The 23,089-nt window shown below is 40.0% G+C and overlaps 1 protein-coding gene across 3 annotated transcripts in view; it reads right to left on the bottom strand.

The window, feature by feature from the left end:
- Positions 1-271: 271 nt before the first annotated feature.
- Positions 272-23,089, bottom strand: part of LOC131954388 (homeobox protein Dlx1a) — a 47,493-nt gene continuing 24,675 nt past the window's right edge. For all 3 annotated transcript variants that reach the window (XM_059318018.1, XM_059318019.1, XM_059318020.1), the window contains 2 exons: positions 12,392-12,573; positions 272-2,048 (listed from right to left, as the gene is read on the bottom strand). In XM_059318018.1, the coding sequence (XP_059174001.1) occupies positions 1,581-2,048; positions 12,392-12,573 (650 nt within the window). In that variant the 3' untranslated portion in view covers positions 272-1,580. The remainder of the gene's footprint in view (positions 2,049-12,391; positions 12,574-23,089) is intronic.

The raw sequence follows: 23,089 nt of genomic DNA, 5'->3' as shown, positions 1-23,089 counted from the left end.
TCATGGGCACATGTCCCAGGAACATCTACCATGGGCACATGTCCCAGGAACTTCTATCAGGGCACATGTCCCAGGAACTTCTACCATGGGCACATGTCCCAGGAACTTCTATCAGGGCACATGTCCCAGGAACTTCTACCATGGGCACATATCCCAGGAACTTCTATCATGGGCACATGTCCCAGGAACTTCTATCAGGGCACATGTCCCAGGAACTTCTATCATGGGCACATGTCCCAGGAACTTCTGCCATGGGCACATGTCTCACAAACTTCTGCCATGGGCACATGTCTCACAAACTTCTATCATGGGCACATGTAGCAGAAACTTCTATCATGGGCACATGTCCCAGGAACATCTACCATGGGCACATGTCCCAGGAACTTCTATCAGGGCACATGTCCCAGGAACTTCTACCATGGGCACATGTCCCAGGAACTTCTATCAGGGCACATGTCCCAGGAACTTCTACCATGGGCACATATCCCAGGAACTTCTATCATGGGCACATGTCCCAGGAACTTCTATCAGGGCACATGTCCCAGGAACTTCTACCATGGGCACATGTCCCAGGAACTTCTATCAAGACACATGTCCCATAACTTCTATCAGGGCACAAGTTCCAGAATCCTCTATCATGGGCACATGTCCCAGGAACTTCTACCATGGGTACATGTAGGTCAGGCCTGGTCAAGTGTACAACAAAAACATATCCAAAGCACAAAACGACATTGAGAAATGTAAATAAATATAACGATTTGAACATAACTCCATACAAGGCAGATTTGCTCGACCAAGATACTAGCACTTCTGATTGGCTGAATAAAATTAAAATTAACACATTAGTAATTGTACAATATTTATGAAGGAAAATTATAATTGTAATTATAATACATTTTTATGATTATTTTTCATTGTCATTAATATTGAAGATTTGATTTTAAATGAATTGTGTGCATTGTCCAAGAAAGATCTTCAATAGCGCGTCATTACTGAAGAAGAAAACATTTTTCCTGCTGATGCAAACCAGGCTTATTTAGTCCAATAATTAATTAACTAATCATAATCACAAACTAATAATGAATTATATTATTTAAGAAATTAAAATCAAACAGGTACAGTTTACCAGCTGCTAATTGTTCAGTAGAACTGTCACCCGATTGGGTGAATTTTTGTGTAAAAATTTCCTTCCGGATATGACGTCATTCGATCCCATACACCATGCATCCCATAGTTCCGTTTCGTCCATTTATCACACAGTCTTGTACATCAAGACTTCATGCTACAAGTTTCAATGTTGTATTTCTCGTTATAATGTATAGGGTTTTTTTTTCCGGTGTGCGGAAAAAGAAAATGGTTTAAGGGGTGCTTGAGTACTATAGACACTCCCTAATCTTGTAGAATTGACAGTTATAAGTGATATAGTTCAAAATGTGATAATTGAAATGTGTGACGTCAGTCTGTAATGGAGGTCGATGACGAGGATTTTTTTTGGTGACGTCATGGTTAAGACAATTCAATGACGCAACAGCATTTTTGTTGTTGTAATTTTTGGTGTGTGTGAGATGCTGGGTTGTGGTTTATGTTAGTAACGACTGCTGATGTTGCAGGTTGTTTTGGCTGTACCAGGAGGAGTAGTGAGACATGTAGGCGTTGCCGATCTGCTGGTGGGCGTGGTGCTGCCCGTGGGGGTGGCCCGAGGGCGGGCCGGAGTTGAGCTCAGACCACGACAGGACGTTGCCCTGCTGGTTCATGGGCGACGACGCCGACATCATCGGGGTCGGCGTCCCCTGGGGGTGCGGGTGTTGAAGACTGTGTTGAGGGGTGGGCGACCCCTGTGAGCCGGGGTGCATGTCCGACCCCTGTGGTCCATCGTCGAGGAACGAGGCTTGCTGCTGTTTGATGCTCCCCACCATGGACTGTGGCGGGGACGGGGCTGAGCCCTGATGCGACGACTGCTGGGAGCAGGGGGGCTGGGGTGGAGGGGCGCCGCCCTGTTTCATGATTTTCTTGTACTTTGACCTCCTGTTCTGAAACCAGATCTTGACCTAGAAAAAATAAACAATTTTTTTTTTAATTTAGAAAAAAACAAAACATAATATTAAAATTGAAAAATAAAAGTAAAATATTACAACTTAAAAATTTGAATTTTATTATTCAATTTTTTAAAAAAATCTGTCCCAGGTTCGATCAGCGTCAGGCACCAACAAAGCATTCCCCGATTCCCTAATCCCCTGGTTTGATCAGCGTCAGGCACCAACAAAGCATTCCCCAATCCCCTACCTGTCCCATGTTCAATCAGCGCCAGGCACCAAAAAAGTATTCCCCGAATCCCTATTCGTCCCTTGTTCGATCAGAGTCAGGCACCAACAAAGCATTCCCCAATCCCCTGGTTTGATCTGCGTCAGGCAGCAACCAAGCATTCCCCAATCCCCTGGTTCGATCAGCGTCAGGCACCAACAAAGCATTCCCTAATCCCCTGGTTTAATCAGCGTCAGACACCAACAAAGCATTCCCCGATTCCCCAATCCCGTGGTTTAATCAGCGTCTGGCACCAACAAAGCATTCCCCGATTCCCTACTTGTCCCTGATTCGATCAGCGCCAGGCACCAACAAAGCATTCCCCGATTCCCTAATCCCCTGGTTCGATCAGCGTCAGGCACCAACAAAGCATTCCCCGATTCCCTACTTGTCCCTGATTCGATCAGCGCCAGGCAGCAACAAAGCATTCCCCAATCCCAGGTTCGATCAGCTTCAGGCACCAACAAAGCATTCCCCGATTCCCTACCTGTCCCAGGTGCCGCCACACTTTAACGACAAAACTTTATTATGCTAGTTAGGAACCCCGTGAATCGAAAGACGCCGTGCAGCCAATCAATACGCCCCTGCCCCGGCCCTTTCATTCGACGACGCTGCTGATTGATTTGTTAAGGAAAGAGAAGAAAAAAGAGAAAAAAAAACCTCCCCACATCGACCAGTTCTCGACTCAACAACAGATGCATGCGCCGTTACGAGATTTCGATTTTTCTTACCTCCCCTTGTCTATTTAAAAAACAAGGTTCAGATTTTTCTACTGGTAGGAGATTTAAAAAAAAAAAAGATCATTCGATTTTCGTCATCGCGTTGATCATCCGACGTTCATAATTTTTTTTCCCCACTTTTTGTTGAAGAATTGTTTTAAAATGCGGAGTAATGCATTCGGCTGCGTCATTCCACTTTTATTAATGCGCGGGGCGCCACCAAATTTTCTTACAAATGTATGGCCAGTCTGGAAACTCATTTGATTCGAATTGGGATTCGCTCTCTAATGCGGCCGGGCGCTGGAACTGAAATGCTTTTTGCTGTTGTCGAAATTAATGAGCGCGGCGTAATTTAGAAGAAAAGAAATTGGTTTGAGAGTTTGGGTAAAATCTGGCCAGATGTAGACTGATTGCCAGGCGGAGTCTCAGTGTGGTTAAAGGCTCGGGTTCGAGTCTGGGTTGGAAGGAGGGGGGGGGGCTGGTGAAATTTGTAAACAACGTGTGAGGCAGAACTGAATGTGGATAGCTTTGGGTATTTGGGGTGGGGGCTGGTGGAGGGGGTAATATTTCTTTGGTCAAAATTAGCGTTGGAAAGTCCAAAATAAAATTTTAATTTTAAAAATATGTTTTAAAAATTTGCTAAAATATGTTTTGGAATTTAAAAAAAAAAAACCTTGTATCAAACGTATCTGGAAGTCAAAAATATAAAAGTATATTTTTTTTTAATATGGTAAGATCGTCTTTAAATTTTAACAGCCCTTTGTTGGGTAGTAAAATAAAGTAAACATTTAAGTTCAGAAATGCAAGAAAAGAGTTGTCTAAATCTCTGTCAATTAAGCTGCTAACTTTGACAAGACAATACTTAGAGTCACACTCTTTGTCACAAAAGTATTAAACCATCTCCCTTCTGTTTGATTTAATATTATTTATAATTCCGCTCCATTCACATAGTGTTGCTATATTTACATATCACTTATTCATTTGCAATTCTTAAATATTTAAGTTCAATTTATCAAAGTACAATTCAAGAAATATATTTTATACAAATAACTTGAATTAAACTTCAAACCTACATTTATTTTCCTACAATAGAAATTTTTGAATACAACAAAACAAGAACGTAAACTCTGTTGAGAGTTACGTCCTCTGGCTGATATACAGATATCAAGGGCAATTCTGATTTTCTTTTTACCGTGTCGGGTATCACGTTTTGATTGTCAATACCGTGCCGGGGGTAGAGAAAATAGCCGCACCGGTCGGGACAAGAACAGAGGGAGCGGCAACAGGAGACACGTGTCAGTGACAGATGACAGATAGGTGGTCCTGTCACTCTTCTGAATGCCACACCATCAGTCATTCATTCGATTTAACTGTACGTCCTACAAGTGTGTGGTTTATAAGCTAACTACACACACTAGATAGTTGCTGGTAAATGTACAAACACACACACACACACACACATATATATATATATATATATATATATATATATATATATATATATATATATATATATATATATATATATATATATATATATATATATATGTTACGGTCAAAGCCCGAAGTGCGGCCAAAGCTAGGATTGGCCGGCCAATCCGCGGATTGGCCGGCTCTCTTGGCCAAAGCCCGAAGAACTTAGAACTAAGATCGTATTTCGTACATTGGCCGGCCAATGCGCGCACTGGCCGGGATGTCCTGGCCAATGTTCTATCTAGACTAAGTTGTGATCGCATTTTCATTATTCTGGGTGCGTTTTCATTGAGAGTAACGTATTGTTTAGCTCTTGTTTGTATAGCATTCTATATGCAAGGCGACATGGATCAAAAGGGCCGTCAGACCATGAGACAGACATAGCAGATGGCTGTCAAAAGAAAAAAATGTAAATCCATGTTAGTTTCCATATATGGGCTCTCGATAAAATAGTTACTGAGGAAGATCTTGAGAACATTGAACAAGAAATAGAGGTTGCCATAAATGCAACGACATCCTCAGCTAACACATCTACTGCCGTGGCGGAACGTCCAGACCAGTTGCGTGACAATATTGTGGCCAACCGATTCTGTATAGTTTGTGAAAAACATTGTAGTGCAGCTCATTCTTTTGGATCCTGTGGCAACGATGTCCTTGCTATTTGTGGAATACCCAATGAAGCAGACGAAGGGTACGGAGGGAACATTACCTTCAGATTGTGTCACAACAAACAAGACATCATGGAACACAGATCAGCAGCTCATACTGGCTTGCAAACTCAAGGTGCTAAGATGCTTAAAGCATCAAATACAAAATTTAAAGATGATGAAGTGGGTGACAATGGTGTTCTAAAACAAATATATTCTAGAAGTGAGTTTTCAATTATTCACGAAAAACTGCTCATAAAGTCGTCAGTTGGCACTGAGGAAAAATCTCTACGAACCATCGAATCTTCACAATCATTGACTGGGGGCCAAGGCTACACTCGCAGCAATTGCACAATTAAGTGCACAACAAATCGCTTCAAGTGTAAAAATAACAAGCTGCTATGTAATTCTAAATGCCATAAAAGTTCAACTCGTTGTAACAAATGATGATATTGATAGATTGAGACTATAGTACAATAAAAAATTTGAATATTTCTGTCATTTACTGTAATTAATAATCAATAAAGACTTAATTTCATGATCCTTACTGCATAAAAAGCCAAAATCTGCTCATGATCTTCTAATTAGGACTTTGGCCGGTCGTCCCTAGCCAGATGATCTTCTAATTAAAACTTTGGCCGTTCCACCATGGCCAGTCCGCGGACTGGCCGGCCAAAGGCCGAAATGAAGAGCTATTTCAGACTTTGGCCGGTCCACATTGGCCAGTCTGCGGATTGGCCGGCCAAAGGCCGAAATCAAGCAAAGTTTCGGACTTTGACCTACCTATGGGAGGCGATATTGGCCAATGCGCGGATTGGCCGGCCAATCCTAGTATTGGCCGACTTCGGGCTTTGACCGTAACATATATATATATATGTACACACACACACACACACACACATATATATATATATATATATATATATATATATATATATATATATATATATATATATATATATATATATATATATATATATTCATTGTGATGAAGAACTTTTGCTTTTAAAGACAATGTCTTTCTGTGCTCTTTGTTCTTCACAAATCCTCGTAGCGCCACTTGGTTGCAAAGTCATTGTCTGATGATGCGCACCTGATGAGTCTGTGAGAATAAATCTCTACCCTCGTGAAATGCCAGGTATGTATTAGGTATACTAATGGCTTAAAACTTACCCTACGATAGTACGATTGACGGCATTTTACCATATATGCTCACTTAAGTAATGTGGTTCAAATTATAAGAGAAACAGTCATCTTGCTTTACTTACCAATCTTCAAACGCTATAGTTTTTTTCGTCTCCATAAAATTTACTAAAATCATTTTATAATTATGTAAGGGAACTTTAAATCTCACGTAAATATGCCTATGATCTCGATTATGTTTATGTTATTTCATATCGATATGACATAAACTCGACTGATGACATGCCTGTCATACTTTAAAATATCGATTGATGTCACTCCGCTGACACATGTCAAAATCCTGAACGACGTCACGTACATGACATATGTCAGTGTGCCTGAATGACATACCACACAAAGCAGCACCCCAAAAAGAAAAAACGCACCCAATCCATATGGTTGAAATTGACGAGTGGTTCTGTCCCCTTACTTGAGCGCCGGTCACGGTTTGCTGGTTTCATAGAACTGGCTTTTAAACCCGTTTTATTTATTTTTATTTTTTTGCGTTGAAAGGAACATCATCTGTTGAATTTTGTTCCCCTCAACCCGAAGCCTAGCACCCAGACTAGCAGCTTTTATTGAATACGTCCGTATATGTTCATGGGGAGGGGGAAGACGAAATGTTTTGGTCTAGTTGACTGACAACAAAATAAAAAAATGTAAATGCTTTATTTAAGTATGTCTACAACACAAAAAGACATAGCAAACGAATCAATCAAATCACTAAAGTATTTACAATAGTTCTTAAACTAGTTTCAATATATGGGGTGAAGGAAGCTTCATTCACTATAATAAACATCCCCCCCCCCATTTTTATGAAATGTATGCTTTTTTTGTGGGAACATTCATTACACATTCACAAAAGCTTTGCTATTTTTTTTCTATAAGTGTAATTGATGTATCATGAGATTCAGTAAACTTCCCACAAAAAAGTGCAATGAACGTGTTAATATAATGTAGGATTTTATTCTGTAGTCAAAGCAAACCAAATCTGATAATTTAAGTATGAATCATGGATGCTGCACAAATAAGGGTAAGTGCAGTTAGATGCTAGGACAGAAGCAACCAAATATGCAATACAAATAAACTTTCTACAATGTCAACTTTTGAACAAAGGTCTAGATTTCACATGGGAGTTTGATAAGACTAACTCAAACGTCCAATTTTACTGTAAACACACGACAAGTGAGCAAAGATCAGGCTTTGAGAGCCAATTTTACATGATCTATTGAGAGCCAAGTTTACATGAGCCATAGAGAGTCAAGTTTACATGAGCCATTGAGAGCCAAGTTTACATAGGTCACTGACAACGTCAACAGCTGATGGACGAAGTCACGTGACTTTATTGACCTCCGCGTGAAGCCACGGCGATGAGTTCAAATAACATTTAACACCATTTGTACAATTCTTAATTATTATTTTTTATATTTCTACCCAAGCGTCCAACACACACAGAGGCGTGGATTGTGAACACTGCACATGGTCGATCACGTGACTCCCGTAACACAATACGCCATCATTAACGACAGATATTTGCAGAAAGCGGTCTCGGGAGTTAGTCGACCCCTGACCCCGCTTGACCTTGAATTACTTTTCGTACCGCGCGCTGTAGGAAACAAAAGATGAGTACTCCATAAGATCGCCATCCACCCCCGCCACGCAATCAGTTTTCATCATGAGGGTACACCCAATTCGCAAACAAACCCGACCCCCGCCATACCGGTTAATGAATAAGCTTGTTCAGGGGTCGAAATCAATTTTTCTTTTTTTCTGCGACAACTTGTTGGGGGTCGCGCCAAGTGTCCACGCCGGTTTGTTCAGAGGATACTCTCGCGGGTATTCCATTTTGCTTGGATGGGATTTCTGTATGGCCCTAACGAGCCATCAAACTTCGCGAGCCTAGAGGGCGGAGAGCTAGACGCGGGGGTAGGGAGGGGGGGGTAGCGCAAACAGCGCCTTCAATACGCGCTGACGATGGGAGTGGTGCTTCAGATGAAGAACTTTCTAGAAGAGATCAAAAGGCTATCGTTGTGTTTGTACGCTGTGTTCCCGTTAGACGAAGGACCTCGGAGCCAATTACAATCTTTTCAGCGAGCACACGAAGGGGAAGGAACTCTAACTGTACACGATTTTAATTCAGAAATAACTTTGTACTTGACATGTTGTCCCATTATTGATAAAATGTAAACTCTTGACAATATACAATATATATATATATATATATATATATATATATATATATATATATATATATATATATATATATATATATATATATATATATATATATATATATATATATATATATATATATTCATTTATATGTATATTCATCGCTTAATTATTTCAGACCTCACTTTCCTATAACATTCTTAACAGTTTAATCACTTTTACGTATTGTAGATGCACTGAAAGGAAAAAAAAATCCTTACAGCCAGGCTGCAATACGTATTTACATTAAACTTTGAAAGAGAAAAAAAAGTTCCGCTTTACCGTGAAGCCCAACTCCCGCCCATTGCTACGCCAATTTAAATAATTCCACCTAACTTGTGCTTTTCTATTTATATCCGACATAAATTATCTTTAATACGAAAGAGATCTTTTAATATCGGCATGAATCGATGCGATTCTGCTATCATAGTGTTGTTATACGCAGACTATATCGCAGTTTTCCGCTAGCTAAATGTCCTAATAGAAAGATTGTTTGAATGGTACACATGGCGCATGCGGGCTTCCATAACAATTATCAGGGGATTAATGGCCAACGTGTCAGCTTATCCGTGTTGCGACAAACGCTTGGAATTGTGGGTGATGTATAATGTGCGATTAAGGGCGTGATGTGAGGAGCTGGGTGGCCGTGTGGTCAGATGGGCAGTGGGTCAATTAGGCATTGGGGATTAGGCTTCAGCGTGAGTCGTATTGGGACGTGAGTTGGTGAGTGAGTGTGTTTATGTGCGCGCGTGTGTATGTATGTATGTGGAACGAGAATGTTTCTATGTGTACGACTATGAGTGTATGCGTGTGTGTTTGTGTATATAATCTGTATTCTGTGTATGTATGTGTATGCGTTTGTGTGATATCGTGTAGAGTTTGACGTATAAATCGTGTGGCAATGTGTTCGCTAGGTACTCATTACCTCATCCGCAGTATAGAATATACACAAAAACGGTGGTTGCGCTTTCTACTTCTAAATGTGACCTTCAATATATTGTATATATATATATATATATATATATATATATATATATATATATATATATATATTATCTTAGACGTTACATGCATCGCGGATGTAATCCTGTGTAAAATGCGATACCATCATAATATCTCTAGCAGGCGAGATCGTAGACCTTACTAATCAAGTCTGCTATCTGATGTGTCGCTACACCTCCACACTATTTATCCCCAGTATTTCTCTCTCTTGAAACTTTTAAACTCTTATTATTTCTCTCTCTCCCAATACTAACTCATCTAGTTAACTGTGCGCTAGAGATGAGGGGGGAGGGATGTGTGTGTGGGGGGGGGGGGGGGTGAAAAAATCAATGCGCTGTGATGACAGACCCTCGGTTTGCTCATTTAGGGGGCGTGGCCGAGTGACGTGAATTAAGATGAGAAAGACCGCTAATCAGTGGCTATTATGAAATTTACAGCGGCCATGGGGGGATGGGGAGGGGAGAGGGGGGAATTGGGTCATGTTTGAATGTTGACAAACGTATTGGTCACTCAACCGTGGACTGCAGGGCAGGCAGACCGTAGGGTATATTGTAGGCAGGGAGGTTGGACACAGTAAGGACGAATGGACAGAAACAGGAAGAATGGAGAGACAGGTAGATTGGGCATAAACAGGAAGAATGTGCATAGGAAGATTGGGCATAGCCAGGACCATTGACCATAGGCAGTAGTGAGAAAGGACACAGAGAGGAAAGATGAAAATAGACAGGAAGAATGGACATAGGAAGTTTGGAGAATGGACATAGGAAGTTTTGACCTACAATGGGCAGTGAGAATGGACGACATGAGACTCTGCGCATGGAGGATGGACTATAGGATGTAGGATAGACATATAGAATGGTGCATAGGATATAGGATAGACATATAGAATGGTGCATAGGATATAGGATAGACATATAGAATGGTGCATAGGATATAGGATAGACATATAGAATGGTGCATATGATATAGGATAGACAGATAGAATGGTGCATAGGATATAGGATAGACATATAGAATGGTGCATAGGATATAGGATAGACATAGAATGGTGCATAGGATATAGGATAGACATATAGAATGGTGCATAGGATATAGGATAGACATATAGAATGGTGCATAGGATATAGGATAGACATATAGAATGGTGCATAGAATATAGGATAGACAGATAGAATGGTGCATAGGATATAGGATAGATAGATAGAATGGTGCATGGAATATACGATAGGCAGTGTTGACCCACATGAGCTAGAGTATGACGGGAGAATCCACCATTGGATATAATTTAGATGGATGCCACTGTTGACGGATTCATGGATACTTTAGACATGGACTATAAGCAATCAAATTATATCACCGTCAATAGTTAGCCATCAAAATCTGTATTCTAATCTAATCCAGGCAAATAGGTGTAGTATTATAAAACTGTAATACCCGCTTTCCCTTTCTCTCTCCGACGCCTCAATAATAAACGTAATATCTAGCTTCGTGTAGCGCTAAGCAAACAGATTAATGTTAATCAGTTAACCCGATTATCCCGTTCCCGTCTGTTCCGACACGATTGTAAAAGACAACTAATTGTGCACGTTTGAAATGTTACAATTTGTACGCCGAAAACAGCCGTGGGCTTGTCGTTTTACATCGCAGACGATACTCCAGACTAAGGCCCGTTTGAATTCATCACTGAGAGACTACGGCGCTGGGGTTTGAATCAACCCCAGACTTTCGCGTCTCAATAGAGCGCACGGTTCACGAAATCCGGGATAGCGCGCAGTAGTTTTTTAATATGTTCTTTTTCCGGTGATTGAGTCAGACGATTCAGATGCAGGGGGGGGGGGGGGGGGGGCACGAACCCTGCAATTGTTTGAACGAGGGGGGAGGAGCGGCGCTTAGCAGCACGTCGTAGACTAGGCGCCCGGACGGCCGAGAAAACGACGATTTTCCGCTTCGGAGTTCGACATTCAAAAGCCGTAAACGTACCCTCTGGCGTAACTCCGGCTTTAGAAGCGGTTTTTTTTTAATATGAATCCTCTGTTTGAGAGAGACAGAGAAAGAGAGAGAGGGAGAGAGAGAGAGAGACATGGTGTATATTATGTTAGGTAAACGAAGCAAGGTTGGCTTATTTGTGATGATTTTTTATCTGGCTACTTAGTCCTGGTTGCCTTAGCTAAAGTGGTCGCCCTTCTTGCTCCGTGATAGAAATGTTGGATGGAATGTTGGATGGGAAGTGGGTTTTCCCAAATGTTGCGTTAAAACGTGGTTTATGCTTCGTTTTCCTTGAATACTGGGTGATTAGTAGGGCAAAATAGGTAACAACTTTTGTTGATGTTTTGGATAGTTATTTGAATGTTCATCGAACTTTTAGTTTATCGTATGTCTACTTTTCTAGCCCATTGATAATAATAGTTAGGACAATAATATTATAAATAATATATCAGCTTTATAGAAAGATTGATGGAAAATTGGATGTGTGTATGGATGCATGGATAGATAGACTGACAGATAGGCGGAGGGAGAGATGAATGGATGGACAGACGGACTGTTGCCAGTCATTAGAGTGAATGTTTACGAATGTGAATAAAATTCACCGCTGTTAAGACAGTTTTAGCACATATTTCTCCAGAAATAAATAGCATATTCATGAGGGGAAAAAAAGTTAACTTATTGAGCCGGAATCCCGCGAGTTATCTTATCCGTACCCAATTGAACCGGAAGTCTAAAAACACAATAACAGACTTTCTTCATATGCCACAATATCAAACATCTACAAAATATAACCGGTGAATATATTTGACCAGAATTTAAAAATTGATCTGGCCAATACAAAAGATATAGACGACAGGGTTGCCAGCTCACCTGTGTTTGGGTAAGTCCAAGAGACGCGGCCAGCTCCGCACGTTCAGGCAGTGCAAGGTACTGAGTTCTCTGGAACCTTCTGTTGAGCTGTTGAAGCTGTAGACTGGAGTATATGGTGCGCGGTTTTCTCATCTTCTTCCCTTTTCCGTTTATCCTTAACTGGTCGTCCACTTGACTTTTGTCTGGTTGGGAGAGGTAAAAATACAATGGTTAAAATATAAGGAAATTTAAGCAAATATGGTATCACGTGAATTAGATTTATTTCAATTTTTAAGAAGTGTTACAGAGAGAGGAAAAAATAAAATGGTTAAAATATAAGGAAATTTAATCAAAATTGTCATCACGCGAATTAGATTTATTTCAAATTTTTAAGAAGTATTACAGTTTTTTTTTTAACAAAACAAAGTCGAATTTGCTATATCATAGGTATCCATAATATAATGTTGCTTTTTAAATGCTTGCTAAAATGTTAATCTTAAGTTTATTTTAGAATACACTTGTTAATGTTTTTTTTTCCAATGCTTTTTTGCTTTGTTATGCATGTAGTGTGTCTAGAAAATGTTCAAAAGTGTTTATTTCATCTATGATATACAGAGGTCGTGTATTTTGACATGGTTTTCACTGTCTATGTAAACATTGTCTAGGTACACACTGAGCTTGTACACACCGACCAAATACACACTGACCTAGTACACATTGACTTTGAACACACCTACTAGACACACGCACTGATCTTGTACACATTAACCATGTACACACTACGTACTCATTCAAATATTCCCAGTCACTACCTAACTAACACAACACACAAATCACAACGACATCATATCACAGTCACTACCTAACTGATACCACAAACAAATCACAACACAAACATATCCTAGTCACTACCTAACTAACATTACAAACAAATCACAACGCAAACATATCCCAGTCACTACCTAACTAACATTACAAACAAATCACAACACAAACATATCCTAGTCACTACCTAACTAACATTACAAACAAATCACAACACAAACATATCCTAGTCACTACCTAACTAACATTACAAACAAATCACAACACAAACATATCCTAGTCACTACCTAACTAACATTACAAACAAATCACAAAACAAACATATCCTAGTCACTACCTAACTAACATTACAAACAAATCACAACACAAACATATCCTAGTCACTACCTAACTAACATTACAAACAAATCACAACACAAACATATCCTAGTCACTACCTAACTAACATTACAAACAAATCACAACACAAACATATCCTAGTCACTACCTAACTAACATTACAAACAAATCACAACACAAACATATCCTAGTCACTACCTAACTAACATTACAAACAAATCACAAAACAAACATATCCTAGTCACTACCTAACTAACATTACAAACAAATCACAACACAAACATATCCTAGTCACTACCTAACTAACATTACAAACAAATCACAACACAAACATATCCTAGTCACTACCTAACTAACATTACAAACAAATCACAACACAAACATATCCTAGTCACTACCTAACTAACATTACAAACAAATCACAACACAAACATATCCTAGTCACTACCTAACTAACATTACAAACAAATCACAACACAAACATATCCTAGTCACTACCTGACTAACATTACAAACAAATCACAACACAAACATATCCTAGTCACTATCTAACTAACATTACAAACAAATCACAACACAAACATATCCTAGTCACTACCTAACTAACATTACAAACAAATCACAACACAAACATATCCTAGTCACTACCTAACTAACATTACAAACAAATCACAACACAAACATATCCTAGTCACTACCTGACTAACATTACAAACAAATCACAACACAAACATATCCTAGTCACTACCTAACTAACATTACAAACAAATCACAACACAAACATATCCTAGTCACTATCTAACTAACATTACAAACAAATCACAACACAAACATATCCTAGTCACTACCTGACTAAACCCCCAAACAAATCACAGCACAAACATATCCTAGTCACTACCTAACTAACATTACAAACAAATCACAACACAAACATATCCTAGTCACTACCTGACTAAACCCCCAAACAAATCACAGCACAAACATATCCTAGTCACTACCTGACTAAACCCCCAAACAAATCACAGCACAACCATATCCCAGTTACTCTCTTTGCTCTAAAGTCAGGTTCCAGAAACAAGATCAACCGATATAAAAAAAAAAAAAAGCAAAATACGACATTACAATTCAAATGTCACTTTCCTCAGTCGATTCCTAATCAATTCTATTTTTAGCACGCACATCTTCATTCGACTTCATTACCACACTCCTTCAATCCAACGAAACGATGTCTTCTTTTTTTTCTGTTTCAACTTTTTTTTTTTTGAATTGACATCAAAGACATTAGGATCCAATTGGTTGGGAGATTCTTACAAAAGGTGGGCGTCACCCCGGGACTGAAGGGTTAATTAAGGTGGGAAAACTGAACGCCGAACAAAATGGCAGAGGCGACGCCCATTCCGGCAGTTGACATGGCTGAGTTTATTAGATCCACGGTGGGCCCGGGGGGTCGGGAATAAGGGGGTTGGTGGCTGATCCGGATGGTGGGTCATGTTGCACCGTGACATATTGCACGAGCTATTTCAGCGGTGACAATAGATTGACCAGGGATAGAGTTACGGTTTAATCTGGAGGTCTGAGGGTTAGAAGGGACAGAGTTATTCTAAGCCTCGGTCTGAACGATCTGGAGAGGCATGTGACACTACCCTACGCCGGTAGAAAAACCTCCCACTTCGTGTTTTATGGGGGGAGGTGAGAGGTGGGTTAATTTGGTTTCGGTCGCGTGGGGAGGTTTATGGTAGGGTGTAACAAGTGGAGCCAGTCCAACATCTGACAGGCTTGGTGGTCTAACATCTGACAGGCATGGTGGTCCAGCATCTGATAGGCACTGTGGTCCGGCATATGATAGTCCAGCATCTGACAGGCATGGTGGTCTAACATATGTGTGGGATGGTGGTCAAACATCTGACGGACATGTTGGTCCAACATTTGACAGACTTGGTGGTCCAACATCCAACAGTCTGGCATCTGTCAAATTCTATATTACAACTGTTGGTCAAGTAAGTTGGTAAGACTCTATAGTACAACAACTGTTGGTCAAGTAAGTTGGTAAGACAATCAGGTTCACAATGTGGCTCCAGACCATCCAAAAGACACGACGGTCTAATATCTAAAGCAATCTATCGACAAAGTGACCAGCATCGCATGTCCAGAATGCTATAAATCATATCCCATAATTATCGTCTCGTCCATTATCGCTCTGACACAGCTGCCTCCCATCATCATCATCATCATCATCATCATCATCATCATCAACATCATCATCAACATCATCATCATCATCATCATCATCACATTCATTCCTGTAGATCCCTGGTAGTGCTAAGTGACGCAACCACATTCTCGATTGTACTCCAAAGACAAGCCAGCATCCGTTATTTTTAATGTTGATCTAGGATTCAATTGTTGTATTCAACAATCATTTTTCGTCCATTTAACTAATTCGTGCCTGGTACATCTTGATCCAGCGTATGAAAGAACTAAACGAGAGACAACAATTTTTTTGAGGTTGATGATCTTTCAATGCAGCATCTGCTTGCCATAACGATCCATCATCCAACAACCCAAAACTAACCTCGATCTACGCATTCAACAAACATCCGACAAACGATGCAGCAAACAACATTCGTCTACTGGTTTTCTACGCATCGAGCAACAGACATGACACCAACATGGCGGCCAAGATAGCATCCAACAAGACGTGCCCATGGTCCTTCCGCTCAGAGTCTTCAACCGCTTCAAAAAAACGCCACGTTTCCCCCAAAGAAATGTTAGTTTTGCGACTAATTATAACAATTAACCAGAGCGGGTGGGCATTGTGCAAGCTTCACGGATTAGAAACTTCTCGAAAAAAAAAATCTTTGATGCTTTGTAGATCGATGCCAAGCGGAGGATTCCCCTCGAGAAATTGGGACTGACTTGCCGCGAAATTATTGCCTTCTGCTAAGTATTACCTGTAGATTACAGCCGGCTGCTGGGTCTAAATACGGTTAAACGTACCCTGTTAAACAGTGGTTGCGCTTCTGTTCTATATTTTGCGCGGCGTGAAATCCCGGAATTCGCGAGATCGATTTTTTTTCGTCTTTTTTCGTTTGTTGTTTGATTCGTGGTTTTGTAGCGATAAAAATTTGAAGTGTGACCAGATTCTTTTCATGCTTACATGCCCCATTTAGAACCTTAAGAAAATAACGGCTTAGGGTTTTGTTTATAAATTTTCACGATTTAAAAGTTTTGTGCCCAGTTGTCAAAGAAAACGAGTTAGATTTTATATTTATTTCATGCAGAGGTAGCGGAAGAGAGGGCGCCCAAGACAGACCTGGAGGCGGAGTCTTCTCGAAGAACTGAAGCCAATAGGGATGTCTTGGTAGGTTGCAAAATTAATAGCCTTGGATCGGAAGAAATGGAAGGAAATGGTAGAGGCCCTATGTTCCATAAGGAGCAAAGAGGACTTAGTCAAATCACGTGGCGGACAGCATGTTGTAAAGACCTACGTCCAAACATGTACAACTTAAATTATTCAAAACTTTAAGATAGGAGACTGTTAGCCATGCCCTTAACATAAGAAGGCTTGGTATTGCCGATAAATTCAACCTACAAACCTAAAGCCGAATCCTAAACTTAGCACGATACCTAACCCTTAACTTAACTTTATTGATCGAGTGTGAAAAAACTTTTCAGAATATCTAATGTGGGTACGGCTAATCGGTAAGACCAGATAATCTGGCAGATTTTTAGATGGGTTGAATGGTTTAGTGCCAAAGAGGATTAGTTGATCAGAAGCGGTCTAGATCATTCTCCATGTGTGGTTGTCTTTGTGTGTGGGGGTGATATTGGTGGGGGGTAGTCCTTGGTATGTGGCTTAATGTGTGTGTGTGTGTGTGTGTGTTTGTGTGGAGGGGTGGGCCCTTCAGATGCCGTTTGAACCCACTGACGGATTTATCGCTGGCTAATTATTCCTTGTAAGAGGACAAGGTACATTGTGTTCGAGACCACACACACGCACACATACACACACACGCACATACAAACACACGCACGCACACATGTACACGCACCACATCCTCACATACGCACACACACGCACACAACAAAACCTCACACACACACAACCTCACTCTCACACACACCACAACCTCACACACACATACTAGAGTCTCATACACACACACACATAACCTAACTCACACACATACACCATATCTTCACACAATGCATCACCGAATTTTTTAACCTAATCCATTGCAACATCTTCATCAACTTTATTATCCTCCTTATCATGTTTCTCAGACAGTGACCTTCACCCTCGACCTCTAGGCACTGTGCTTCTTTATCACCTACACAAAACAACTTACATTACTAATCTCGATTACCCTCGATACTCGTTCGATTCGATTATCCGACACCCGGAAAAAAGCCAATGTCGTCTGCGCGTTTTTCGACTCAGATCCATCAGACACTATTACATAATCTACCTTTAGCGTAATTCGTCTGGAGTTAATTTATGTAATTTTTGCAACCGTAAATACTTTATCCTTTTTTCAGATGCGAGGATTCGATACCACACAATCAACGCGATACTTTACACGCGATACTCTCACAAAGAAAAAAAACTTACCAGCTGCGCATGTTAACTGACGTAGAAATTAAAATATCGATACTGTGGAAAATATCGATACATGTCTATGTCGAGCAGCGGTAATTAGACACAGGGTTCTGTAATTACTTAAACCACGTCATGGGGTTTTGAGAATCGATCTCTTAAACCCGTGGTTGGGGTTCTAAGCTAGTAGTTATGTCCTTCGGGTGTCTTCTAGGTCTTTGAGTTGGTGGTTTGGTTCGTAAACTAGTAGGTAGACTATGTTAACATTCTCAGCATGCCAGTTGTAAGTTTATACATATTTGTTAACTACCATGGTTGAAAGTCACCATTCGGACCAATGATATTACCAAATTTCACCATTTAGGCCTTGCCTTTGGTGTGGTGATACCAAAAGTCACCATTCCAACCTCCCTCTTGTGTGGAGCTAACACACACGTTCACTAAAACAACGCCATCATCATCCTACTAAACATACACAGAACTACAACATTACACCAAATAGCGTGAACCAATTTCTCTAAACGCAAACAGATTCACCAAATCTTCAACTCCTTTAAACAACACCCAAAACAAATCTACCTCCGCTTCCATTCTAGATCCATCACTAGCAACAACGCTTCAGAGTTTGCTTTCCTTTCTGTTTATTATCTGTAAACCTATTGTTTGTATCTGTGTTATCTATTATTCCCGCAGATCTCAACCAAATCGGGACCGCTCACTTCACTAAATAATAAAAGACTTTTAATTCACCACACAGCAGGTTTAGCTGATATATTTTTTTGTTTCCCAAAAAAAACCCACATACAATGAATACCTTTCCAATTAATTATGCTTTATTAATTTATTCAATCATTTTTTACCCCCTCCCCCCCCCAAAAAAAAAATCTGTTCTTTTCACTCTGCCTCATCTTTTGTCACCCCCCCCCCTGTCTCCCACACAGACCCACACAGTGAGGTGAGAAGATGGCACCCATGATAGTGGTCAAAGGCCGGCGCTCTGACGGAGAGAGTGGATGCATTATAGATCACCACCAATCAATTACACTAATGGGTCAGACAAAAATAAACAAAGGGTTTTGTTATCCACGGGTCGTGGGTAGACTATAGGGCTTGGGATCGAATCCAATGGCGACCGGGGGATTTTAATCGGCGTTGAGTGTTCTGACGAGCATAATTAACCAGGCGTGTGAATGTGGTAATTAATTATGCATGTCTCAGGAGCGGAAGATTTGTATCGGCTGTATGTGGTTGTGTGTTGTGTTTACACGTGTGTTTGATGTGGTGGGATTTTTTTGTTGTGGTAGGTGGCTAGTAAAGTGGGATTTTTGGTAAAGTGGGATTTTTGTGGTGGTAGATGGCTGGTAAAGTGGGGGACCAACAAAGTTGGACGATCATCTAAAGTGGGATTTTTGTGATTGAATGTAGATCATAACATTTGTACGATCAGTTTAAGTGGGATTTTTGTGATTCAATGTAGATCATAATATATGTACGATCAGTTTAAGTGGGATTTCTGTGATTGTAGGGGGAGGGGTCAGAGCAGTGTTTCTTCCAGACTTTTTTCTCCGGGGAGAAGAGATGCCTGGAAGAAACTCTAGGTCAGAGTGTGAGACGATCAGTTAAAGTGGGATTTTTGTCGTGGTAAGGGATCACAATGTTGAATAATCAGCCGAAGTGGGATTTTTTTGTGAATGTAGGAAGGGGGTGCACAATTTTGGACGATCATTACAAGTGGGATATTTGTGATTGTAGGTGAATCAAAATAATGTATGATCAGTTAAAGTGGGATTTTTGTGATTGTAGGTAGATCATAACATTTGAACGATCAGTTAAAGTGGGATTTTTGTGATTGTAGGTGGATCAAAATATGGGACCATTAGTTAAAGTGGGATTTCTGCGGTGCTAGATATGGTGCTGAGCGGCTTGGAATTTCGAACAACCAGCAGGTGTGATAACTACCACCTCACAATTTCTGCTCGTCGAGAAAATGTTCGCCACAGGTGATACAATAGCTACCGGTTGTATCAAAGCAATTTAATTACCTCCCCCCATCTTATAACTCGATACAAGACCACGTCTGCTATTAAGATTTAAATAGCCCTGCTCTCGTAGAGCCTTCTGAAAGACCGATGTAAAAAAAATTGTAATTGCTATTGTGTTTAGCAGTTAAAGTATCAAATTCATTGCTCAATGAAGACGGTGCTTGTGAAGAAAAGAAAAAAAAATGTTACGCAATGTCGTGGTGAGTTGTCTAGCATTGGTGCTCAACTTCAAAAGGTTGGAGTTTTAAACGGCGATCCAGGTCTTTTTGTGTTGCGTTTTTTATTCCTGATTTGTGAAGTGTTGCAGATTAAGGCTCCATTATATTTTGTTTTTAGTTGTGTTAGGAGTCCGTTAATTGGGCATTGTGTAAGGGCACTTGGTGAGGTTGTTGAGTGCATGTTGGGAGCCGAAACTTGGGGTGAGTGGTGTTCGATGGAATATGGGATATGGGGTATTGGATAGTGAGTGCTATTGGATGGGATATGGGAGTGATACTGGATGGGATATGGGATAGGGATATTGAACAGGATAGGGAGTGATATGGGATGGTGCCGGATAGTGAAGAAATTGTGGTATAAAGAACGAAATTGGATGGAGTGTGGGTAATACTTGATTGTAAAATAAGTTTTTATTTTTATTTTATATGTAATGGAAATGTATATTGGATGAAATACATTTTATTGAATTGTAATCGGTTTTGGGATAGGAAAATATTGAATGATATAATATGGAGGGAATATAGGATGGGATACTAGAAACTGTGCGGGCAAATTACTTTGTAACCGTGGTAAACATTTAATGAAATGATCCGCGTAGTCAAGACTAAAAAAAATATACAAGTTGAATAGAGTTAGACCCAGCGTGGTCGAGTCGGTAAAGCTCAAAGTTGCTAAACAAAAAGTCTCGAGTTCGAACCCCCGGGTAGATAAGTCTCGATTGCAACTCCAACATCAAATAACTGCTGGATAAAGGCTAGGGAAGCAAATACAAAGAGAATATCAGGCTGAAACGGAGCCAATAGCCTAATGACACATTACAAGATGACACGTAATACTTTATTTTCGTAGAGGGGAAATCCTTCCATTATTTCAATTAAGAACGCAGAAGAAGAAAATCCTGACTTATTAATTCCGATGGAAGAATGCAACATTTTTAAAATTATTCCTACTCGATTTTGAAATATTGGATAGATTCTAGCCGGATGTGGGATATTTATTAAAATAGGATTGAGAAAACTCAATGCGAAACAACAGTGGGATAATCTGATGATTGATTCACCGCAGCGTGACAATCAATGATTGAAACGCCACGACAAACTGCGGCATGATTTTGACCGTCCCTAGTTACAAGGATCACCCCATGAAATTATTTTAAAACAGAAAAAAAAAACTTCAAACGCCGTCTCCAACAACGCAACCATCAAACAACGCCTCTAACAAAACGCCAAAAAAATCTGGACACAGCTAGCCGACCGCCCGCAGACGACAAGTGATTTGATTGAACTCACGCATGCGCGGTGCGGTCACCACAATACGTCACAGCGAGATATACATATTTTATTACAACTTTATGGCGCTGAGTTGTTACAAAAAAACTGGGGACTGTAACAAATTATCTAAACAAACACAAATCGGTGTAGTTAAATTACATCTGCTTTGTGAACTTGTCAATGAACATGGGTTTTTTTTTTGGTCTTTTTTATTATTTTTTTTTATTTTTTTTTTATTTTTTACTTTTTTGTTGTTTTTTTTTTACATCGGATGTTTTTTATTTTTTTACAAACCTTAGTTTCGAATTTATTCTTTTTTTTTTCGGTTATAAAATGATACATATAGGAAGAATATCAGCACATACTTTATGTTTATAGATTTTAGTGATTCTAATTGATTTGTTGTTGTTTTTTTTTTTTCTACAGGCTTCTAAATAATATCTACGAAAAACGTTAAAACAAAGACTAGTTTAGATAGGGTTAGAATTCAGGTTCGTGATACTTGTAGCCTAGGTAGAAGCGTAATGAGTTTGAAGTAGAGTAGAATTGAAATGATGAGGGTAGAATAGCTAGAATTGTTAAGATTACGATTACGGCTTTGGTTATGGTTAGATAAGTAGACTGGTTAAGGCTACGATTATGGCTTGGTCATGTTTAGATAACTAGTATAGTTAAGGATAAGAGTAGGGCTTTTTCATGGTTAGATAAGTAGACTGGTTAAGGCTACGATTATGGCTTGGTCATGTTTAGATAACTAGTATAGTTAAGGATAAGAGTAGGGCTTTTTCATGGTTAGATAAGTAGACTGGTTAAAGCTACGATTAGTGCTTGGTCATGGTTAGATAACTAGTATGGTTAAAGCTACGATTACGGCTTTGGTTATGGTTAGATAACTAGTATGGTTAAAGCTACGATTACGGCTTTGGTTATGGTTAGATAAGTAGACTGGTTAAGGCTACGATTAGGGTTGATCATGAGCTCGGGTTAGGTGACAGTTTAGGATTGAAATTTCACTGTTGGTGACACAAATTAAACAAATACGCCGGCCTGGCTTATCAACTAGTTCATTATCTTAATTAACCCTGAAATACACTGTATCTATATCAGCGTAATGTTATTTACCGAGCTTACATAACTAAGACCTTATTCAACCGAAACTTATTCAACTTTTTTTTTTATTATTTTACTAAACCGGTTACCTCCCCGTGGTATTTAGAGATTAATAAGATTAATTCCCCTTTTATTTCATATTTTTCCCGCCGTAAAAAATTCCCGAAGCAAACCAGCTGGTGGGCCGCAAGCGGAGATCACTCGCGTCTTTCTGACAATGCCGACATACAGCGAGCCACGCAGGGAGGCATCCATTGGCGCGCATGCGTCGTGAGGCCCCGACTGCGACTTTCTTTTTTGTCGCTCCCTGGCCCTT

This window comes from Physella acuta, unplaced genomic scaffold, assembly GCF_028476545.2.
Source record: "Physella acuta isolate Inbredline_101_S28 unplaced genomic scaffold, ASM2847654v3 ptg000994l, whole genome shotgun sequence".
Taxonomy (NCBI): Eukaryota; Metazoa; Mollusca; class Gastropoda; family Physidae; genus Physella; species Physella acuta.
Note: the sequence above shows the minus strand (reverse complement) of the source record. Positions and strands in the feature narration are given on the sequence as shown.